Here is a 9,059-nt window from a genome sequence, read left to right on the forward strand (position 1 = left end):
GTGATTTATTAGCTTGTTTACCCGTGGGGACCTCAATTTAGGTCCCCACCGTGACATGAGTCTGTGTGTATTCAGGTGTAAGTCCCCACCAGAATAGAAAAACAGGTACACACACACACACACACACACACACACATATATATATATATATATATACCCTGTTCATCTGGGCTGTCTTGCCTTAAGTAATCCATTGATCATTTTTATATAATATTAACCCTCAAAAGGGGGTTCACAGTGATACCACAGAAACAGCAGGATGGCACGTGTGTGACTCACCCATTTCAGGATGGTGCCTCCCCTCCACAGGCACACTGACTGTCCGTCGCAGCAGCTTGTTCCTCTGCGACTCCGAGCGCCGCTCGCGTATCAACAAAGGGTGAACCTGCAGGAGAGCAGAGATAAAGGTCAGTGCAAAGAGCGTGGGGTCAATACGGCAAGCTGCAGGGCTCTGCGCTAAACCGGTCGGAAACCTCCGCTATTAAAACAGCAAGTCCCCCTGGGACGAGACTCCTTGAAATTATAAAGCAATGGTGTGTGTGCTTGGGGTGAAGGGATAAAATAATTGCAAACTTGTGTGTGTAATGTGTTTATTTAAGCCTCGGTATGGGGCTGCATCTTACGGGAATTTTTCTTAACGCAGGCGAGCGCTCATTCATCTCTGTGCAGCAAGCAGATGGAGGAAAACATCTCAGCGCAGGTTTGTCTTCAAATTGCACAGGGCTTGTTTAGCAGTGTGGGTGTCTCTCCTGTGTTCACCAGCACTATCCGGAGGGAGATACGATCGGGATATCGAGAGCAGGGCTGTGAACGAGGCGATTACCTACAGTCTGGGGTGATAAATGAGTGTGGCAAGAGAGGATCAGACACTGAGCCCTATGGGAAGCAGCTAAAATGTTTCAGGGGTGGCCTCGTCACTTGGCTGAAGTCACATGACCCGGCTGCATTTCCTGGTTTGATGCACAGCTCAGCTTTTCAGATGCTGAGAAGAATGCAGATTTATTAGAATATGACATGTCTTAATGTGCGCTCTGCCTGAAGATGCATTGGTGTGGTTTGTCTTTATAGTTTTAAAAATGATAGATGTCTGTGTTATGCTTTCTGTTATGGCAAAGCAAGCTCAATATTATCTTTCAATGTCTTTAAAATAGATCTACAGCAACCTGCAATGAAATTACAGAAAGGATCAGCGCATAAAAAATGCATAACATCCAATGAATCCTTCATGACTTACTAGAAAGCATGCAAGATCGCTGTTTATGCCCTTTTATGTGAACAATTATCTATGCAGATATATTTTAAGGATAAACTCAGTGCACACCATTAACAATGTGTCGGTTTGCATAGTATGTGAGGCAGTTGTTTTTTTGACTAAATGTAAATGATTAGGCTTACAGTAATATCAGAGTATTTGTCTGCTAAAGAAAAAAGCCACCATATCCACGACACCAGAAGAAGCATGTTTAACACAAATTAACTGTCACTTTAAAGTATGCACTGGGTCTAAGACGTTTCTCATATAGGAGAACAAAACGAATGCAGGTATTATAGTTCAGATAATGGATTTTTTTTTTTTTTTTACACAATTTTAGGTTTGGAACATGGAGGTAAAGAAAAGCAGGTTAAACTTCTTTAGGGGTACATTGGAGAGCACAGCAAATCCATTACAAAATACACTATTGTGTTTCAACAACTTTCCAAAAGAGGAATAAAATATAGAGAAATGGATTAAAGCAGTCAAATGCATATGCATCAAGAACTGGAATGCAAAAATATTTGTTATCGGACATTAAATGTACGCTTTAAATCGGCTATGTAATTAAAATATTACATATATAACACAAGTAAAAAAAATTATGAGTACAGTAACATTTTTATTTTAACATTTATATTTTACATGTAACATTTACATTTTAAATCTTTTAACATTTTCTTTACTTTTTTATATTTTTAGTTATATTTATATACTTATTCATGTATTTATAATTTTTTTCACTTTCATTTTTTGTATTTTGTAAATATTTTGTAAAATGTACAAAACACAACAAGTATATAAATATAGCTATAAATATACAAAAATGTTGCTGGAAATATGTATGGAAAAACTATGTTGAATTTGAAAATATCTTATATCTTATATGTTGAATTTGAAAATATCTATATATATGATATGGGATGTGAGTTTTCCAATCAATTAATAAATAAATAAAACACTTTTAAACTATTGGTACAGCATAATGTAGTATAGCCTATATTCATACATTTATATTTGTTTTTATATCCTTTAATTTGCATTATGCTTGGAGAAGAACATTTGGCAGGATGTGAAAGAACTTTTTTTATTCAATAAAAATTACATTTGGCATTTTTTTACATGCTGTGCTGTCTAGAATATTACATATATCTTGTTTGTGATTTTTCTTTACTCTAACTCATGATTCAATGCCACAGTATGTAAGGTCACATCTGCTCACTGCAAATAATCTAATACACTCTTGGACATATTAAGGCAGCCAGAAAATGTGGCCTGTCGCCATCATGATATCTGAAACTGAACCCATTAGACCCACATACAGTACGCATCTGGAACTGTGGGACACAGGTGAGTGGCTGCCTGTAGAATGAGTTCAGCTGGGCGACTGTGTTGACTGGGCAGCAATTACCTGGTTCAATGTTATCTGGCACACATCACAGAAGAGTAACTGAAAAAAACACAGAGCCAGAGACCAGGTGGAGATGGACCCGCTACGGGTCGACAATCAGCTTCTCAGAGGAGAGGAGCCTCGGTATTTTGTGCCTATGAGACGAGCAGTCACTAGATATTTTTACCATATGGATACTAAAAAAAAATAAGTCTTTGTTCAAAAGTTATAAACCATGAACCAAACCAACCAGCTACGTGGAGAGTCACAACACTACAAACATTTATTTGAAGCAATTTGAAAATCAGGTAAAAAACAAAGGTACAAGACAAAGAAAGAACTACAATCCTATGAAGCACCGCAAATGACAAAACCAAAATGAAAACAATAGATAAATATAAAACAACTGATCGATATTAAGACAAATATATTAAAACAACTGAAAGTTAATTATATCTTACATATCATATTGAAACAATTATATATATATATACAGTGGGTACGGAAAGTATTCAGACCCCCTTAAATTTTTCACTCTTTGTTATATTGCAGCCATTTGCTAAAATCATTTAAGTTAATTTTTTTTCCTCATTAATGTACACACAGCACCCCATATTGACAGACAAACACAGAATTGTTGACATCTTTGCAGATTTATTAAAAAAGAAAAACTGAAAAATGCTCAGTATTTAGTAGAAGCACCCTCTTGATCTAATACAGCCATGAGTCTTTTTAGGAAAGATGCAACAAGTTTTTCACACATGGATTTGGGGATCCTCTGCCATTCCTCCTTGCAAATCCTCTCCAGTTCTGTCAGGTTGGACGGTAAACGTTGGTGGACAGCCATTTTTAGGTCTCTCCAGAGATGCTCAATTGGGTTTAAGTCAGGGCTCTGGCTGGGCCATTCAAGAACAGTCACAGAGTTGTTGAGAAGCCACTCCTTCGTTATTTTAGCTGTGTGCTTAGGGTCATTGTCTTGTTGGAAGGTAAACCTTAGTTCCAGTCTGAGGTCCTGAGCACTCTGGAGAAGGTTTTCGCCCAGGATATCCCTGTACTTGGCCGCATTCATCTTTCCCTCGATTGCAACCAGTCGTCCTGTCCCTGCAGCTGAAAAACACCCCCACAGCATGATGCTGCCACCACCATGCTTCACTGTTGGGACTGTATTGGACAGGTGCCTGGTTTTCTCCACACATACCGCTTAGAATTAAGGCCAAAAAGTTCTATCTTGGTCTCATCAGACCAGAGAATCTTATTTCTCACCATCTTGGAGTCCTTCAGGTGTTTTTTTAGCAAACTCCATGCGGGCTTTCATGTGTCTTGAACTGAGGAGAGGCTTCCGTCGGGCCACTCTGCCATAAAGCCCCGACTGGTGGAGGGCTGCAGTGATGGTTGACTTTCTACAACTTTCTCCCATCTCCCGACTGCATCTCTGGAGCTCAGCCACAGTGATCTTTGGGTTCTTCTTTACCTCTCTCACCAAGGCTCTTCTCCCCCGATAGCTCAGTTTGGCCGGACGGCCAGCTCTAGGAAGGGTTCTGGCCGTCCCAAACGTCTTCCATTTAAGGATTATGGAGGCCACCGTGCTCTTAGGAACCTTAAGTGCAGCAGAAATTTTTTTGTAACCTTGACCAGATCTGTGCCTTGCCACAATTCTGTCTCTGAGCTCTTCAGGCAATTCCTTTGACCTCATGATTCTCATTTGCTCTGACATGCACTGTGAGCTGTAAGGTCTTATATAGACAGGTGTGTGGCTTTCCTAATCAAGTCCAATCAGTATAATCAAACACAGCTGGACTCAAATGAAGGTGTAGAACCATCTCAAGGATGATCAGAACAAATGGACAGCACCTGAGTTAAATATATGAGTGTCACAGCAAAGGGTCTGAATACTTAAGACCATGTGATATTTCAGTTTTTCTTTTTGAATAAATCTGCAAAAATGTCAACAATTCTGTGTTTTTCTGTCAATATGGGGTGCTATGTGTACATTAATGAGGAAAAAAAATTAACTTAAATGATTTTAACAAATGGCTGCAATAATAACAAAGAGTGAAAAATTTAAGGGGGTCTGAATACTTTCCGTACCCACTGTATACATTCAGTCTGTGTGCATTGAATTTATTTAATACACGAGTTTCACAATTTGAGTTGAATCGTGGAAAAGTTCATTTATGTCATTGTCTTAAGTATTTTCTTTCAGAATTTTGTTTTTGTTTTTTTAAAATGTTTTAAGAAAAAAAATCCTTATGAACAAAATTAATGGGATTATGAAAGTCTTTTTCTTTTTTTTACAGTTTACATATTGAATTCTGAGTTTACATTTCTTAATTCTGTTTTTTTGTTTGTTTGTTTTGTTCCCACCACAGAATAAAAATTTAACTAAAAGGTAATTCTGACTTTTTATCTCACAATTCAGACTCAATTGTTTTTATATCTATTTTATATTTTTATTATTCTCAGAAAAAAAGTCAGAATTGTGAGACATAAACTCAGAATTACCACAGATTTAGTAGGAATTAGTTAGAATTACCTTTTTTATTTTTTTATTTTTTTTATTCCATGGCGAAAATGGACTTCCATAGATTTTTTCTTCTGGAACCCGACTGTTGCACTTTATAAAATGTACACAGTATTCAAAACAGGAAGCATTTGGGGCGGGACTATCTCTTAGTCTAACCAATAGCAGATAGGGGGCGTCGTACAGTGATTATGTGTTGGTGACACAAATTTCACCTTTAAAAAGTTCAACTTTGGGACCTGTATCAGGACTTCTGTTTTTAGCATTTAGAGTCTAGCTGTTTTAATCCCAAGAACAGTCTTTGTGTGTATCCCCATAATTCTGGGCAGGGCTAAGGCTTGGCAAATGTACCCGTGCTGCCCTATAGGGGGGTTTGCCATATGTCAGCACAGTCAAAACCAGCCCAGCTGTGTGATGGGGCAGATGATGGAGGAAACGGGGAGGAGAGCAGCAGGTGTGCGGTCCGTTCCGTCATAATGGTGTGCTAATAGATCACAGCCCAACCTGACAGCACCCCGCCGGCAGCCCGACCGACCCGAACCCCAACTGACTCCCCTGGCATCCTGCTCCATCCCGGATCTGCCCCGCGAACACCACGATAGTGCAGCAGAACAGCTGAGCTAAAGAGAAGAAGGATGAGATCTGTCTGCTTCTATCAACATCACATCACTGTCAGGTTCCAGCTGCTCTGGTAATAAATGACACAGGATGATTTTCACTGAAGACACCAGCTATGGGTTATATCCTGATCCTGAGAACGCCGTACCTGACATATATTATCTCCTGTTACATTTTTACTGTGCAATCACTGAATTATGGATAGAAAATACAGTCAAATGTGGCAGTTGAAAGATACAGATAGATGGATGAACGGCTTTCTCACCACAAATATATGGAAATTAATTCTCCACCTACAACAAAATGGCAGCGAAAACTGTCTGATCTGCTAACAAAGCCTGTCCTGTTTCAGCAGCTCTACTTACTTTTTATGACATAAAAGTGTGGAAAAAGTCCAAAAATCCAAACTACATGATGTCATGACAGATTGTTTTGAATAGTGATAAATGAAATAACAAAATAGACATGTTTAGACCTTTGTTAGTGCCTTCAACTCAGACTTCAACAGCTTCAAGAGGTTACAATTAACGTTTTCTTTCATTTTTGTAGCTTTGAGGCTAATATTTATATGCTAGGGTTCTCCTAAAAGTTGATAAAATAAACTTCAAAACAATAAATAATAAAACAATAAAAATCCCATTTATTTTCTCTATAAGGGAACTTCTGATTGTTTGCAATTATTTCACCTTATTTTTTGAATAATTGTTTAACAGTAGGATTCCTAATGAAAAACTACATTTCCCATAATTCCCCAATCAGAGAATTTAATCTACTAATTATATGTTTGAATACATGTGAATATTTTGCAATACACATAAAATATGTTGTTTTGATATAATCAACATCTTTAAATCAAAAGTTTTTTTTTTTTTTTTTGCCATTTATTTAATTATTATGAATTAATCATTTTTAAGTCCTATATATTATAAAGCAAATGAATTGGATGACCGTTGTTAACTAAAATTAAAACTAAACCTATTAAAAATATTTTTTGTTAATTGAAATAAAGTGAAAAAATAAAAAAATATATTTAAATATATAAAATATATATAAAATAAAATATAATTATTAGGTGAAACACTTAAAAAAACAATAAAAATGACAAAAAGCACATAACAAAATGATGAAAACTTGAACTAAAAATGAAAACTGAAAATATAAAAACATATGTATAATTTTATTTACTTTTATTACAATATTGCATTTATTATTATTTATTAGTCAATTAATCAGTTAATTAGTAAATAATTATTTAAAAAAATTCCTAGACATTTTACATAGCAAACAAAATAGTTGTTGTTACATAAAATTAAAGCTATTAAAAATCTTTTTAATTTTTTTTACCAATCAGAGAATTAAAACTACTACTTAGATGTTTGTATAAAATGTGAAAATTTTTTTTTGCATAAGCTTAAAATATGTTGTTGTTTAAAGATGTTTCAACATCTCAAATCAACAAATCAATAGTTTTACATATCTACAATGTTTTTAATTTGATTATATCATTTGCAATGCTTCATGGGATTGTAGTTCTTTCTCTCATTAAAAAAAAGTAAACACTAGACAGTCTTGTAACTTTATCTGATTTTCAAATACTTTTTGGTACAAAGTGTGTAATGTTGTGATTCTCCTCAATGGTTTGGTTCATGGCTTATAACTCTTCAACCAAGAGACTTCCTTATGGGAAAAATGAATGAGAAATATACTTCTGGAACCAAAGCGACTGAAAAAGTAGACAGCCACTACTGTTGCACTCTAAATAGGAAAGAACCCATTTCATGAGCTCTTTCATATTTTCACGTGACACCTCCCATGAATCCATTACATAATCTTTTCAAACAGACTCCCACAATGCTAACATCTCTATCTGAAGACTTGTCATGTTCTGTCACAGCATCAGCTGCGAGCAAAGCCTCTCGTTGACTGTGTCCATACTAATTAATTTATTTACTGTGACATCTTTCAACAGCGCGATGCGAGCAGCCACAGAGAGCGATTTGGTTAGCACATGATTCCACAGCCCGATTCCTGGGGCAGCTACAAGAATGGCTGCCGCCCACTCACAGCCAGAGAAACCTTGCTCTGGGCCTTCTTGCGTAACGCAGTGTCACGGTGGCACGGATCCTCACGAGGACCATTCATCTGAGCTCTGGTGCACAGAGTGTGGGTGACGTCGGACGTGCTGAACCTTTTGCATGTCTCCTTAATCAAACACACCTGATTCAGGTCATCAGCTCATTAGTATAGAGACTCCAAGACCTGAAACTGGCGTGTCAGAGAAAGGAGACATGCAAAATGTGCAGTGTTGGGGTGCCTCCAGGACCAGGGTTGGGAACCACTGAATTAGACAAATAAATATATATATTAAAAAAAAGTATTTAAAATCTTTTTATACAGGTAAAGGTTGTTAGGTTATAACTGATGGCAAAAAAAAATTCTCGTGAATTAGAACTTTCTTTCAGAATTTTTTTTGTAAAGGTGGCACATTGATGGGGTGAAAAATATTATAAAAGGTAATGTTTTTTAATAAACACACACATTATATGTTATTTTTATATTAAATTCATGATTATTAATATTATTATTATTAATTTATAATTTATACATCAAATGAAATGGATGACTATTGCTATCGGAAATAAGATAAACTTTAAATATTAGGTGAAACACTTAAAAAAACCTAATAAAAAAGCACATATCAAAATTATGAAAACAAACTAAAACTAATTAATTTATTTACTGTGACATCTTTCAACAGCGCGATGCGAGCAGCCACAGAGAGCGATTTGGTTAGCACATGATTCCACAGCCCGATTCCTGGGGCAGCTATAAGAATGGCTGCCGCCCACTCATAGCCAGAGAAACCTTGCTCTGGGCCTTCTTGCGTAACGCAGTGTCACGGTGGCACGGATCCTCACGAGGACCATTCATCTGAGCTCTGGTGCACAGAGTGTGGGTGACGTCGGACGTGGGCCACTGTCACCTCACATCAATTAGCATCAAATGACATGTCAGCAAATCACTCCTGACCCTCTGACTCCCTCTAAAGGCTGTTTCAGAACATAGCAACAAGTCACTATATATTTTTTTAATTTGCCCATGTTACTGTAATCTACCTGAATTTGATTCTCTTTGTATGTAATTTTCTGTGATGACTCAAATCAGCTGTAAATTAGACCAGTGGTTCCCAACCCTGGTCCTGGAGGCACCCCAACACTGAACCTTTTGCATGTCTCCTTAATCAAACACACCTGATTCAGGTCATCAGCTCGCTCGTA

At 36.9% G+C, this 9,059-nt stretch overlaps 1 protein-coding gene across 8 annotated transcripts in view; it reads right to left on the minus strand.

Moving 5' to 3' along the window:
• Positions 1–9,059, minus strand: part of syngap1b (synaptic Ras GTPase activating protein 1b) — a 138,011-nt gene that overhangs the window by 101,038 nt on the left and 27,914 nt on the right. For all 8 annotated transcript variants that reach the window (XR_001638290.1, XM_016536335.1, XM_016536337.1 and 5 more), the window contains exon 3: positions 280–385. Coding sequence is in view for 7 of the 8 variants with exons in the window: in XM_016536335.1 (XP_016391821.1) it covers positions 280–385 (106 nt within the window). In the remaining variant the exon portion in view is untranslated. The remainder of the gene's footprint in view (positions 1–279; positions 386–9,059) is intronic.

This window comes from Sinocyclocheilus rhinocerous, unplaced genomic scaffold (genome assembly GCF_001515625.1).
Source record: "Sinocyclocheilus rhinocerous isolate Xijiao unplaced genomic scaffold, SAMN03320098_v1.1 scaffold5, whole genome shotgun sequence".
NCBI classification, from domain to species: domain Eukaryota; kingdom Metazoa; phylum Chordata; class Actinopteri; order Cypriniformes; family Cyprinidae; genus Sinocyclocheilus; species Sinocyclocheilus rhinocerous.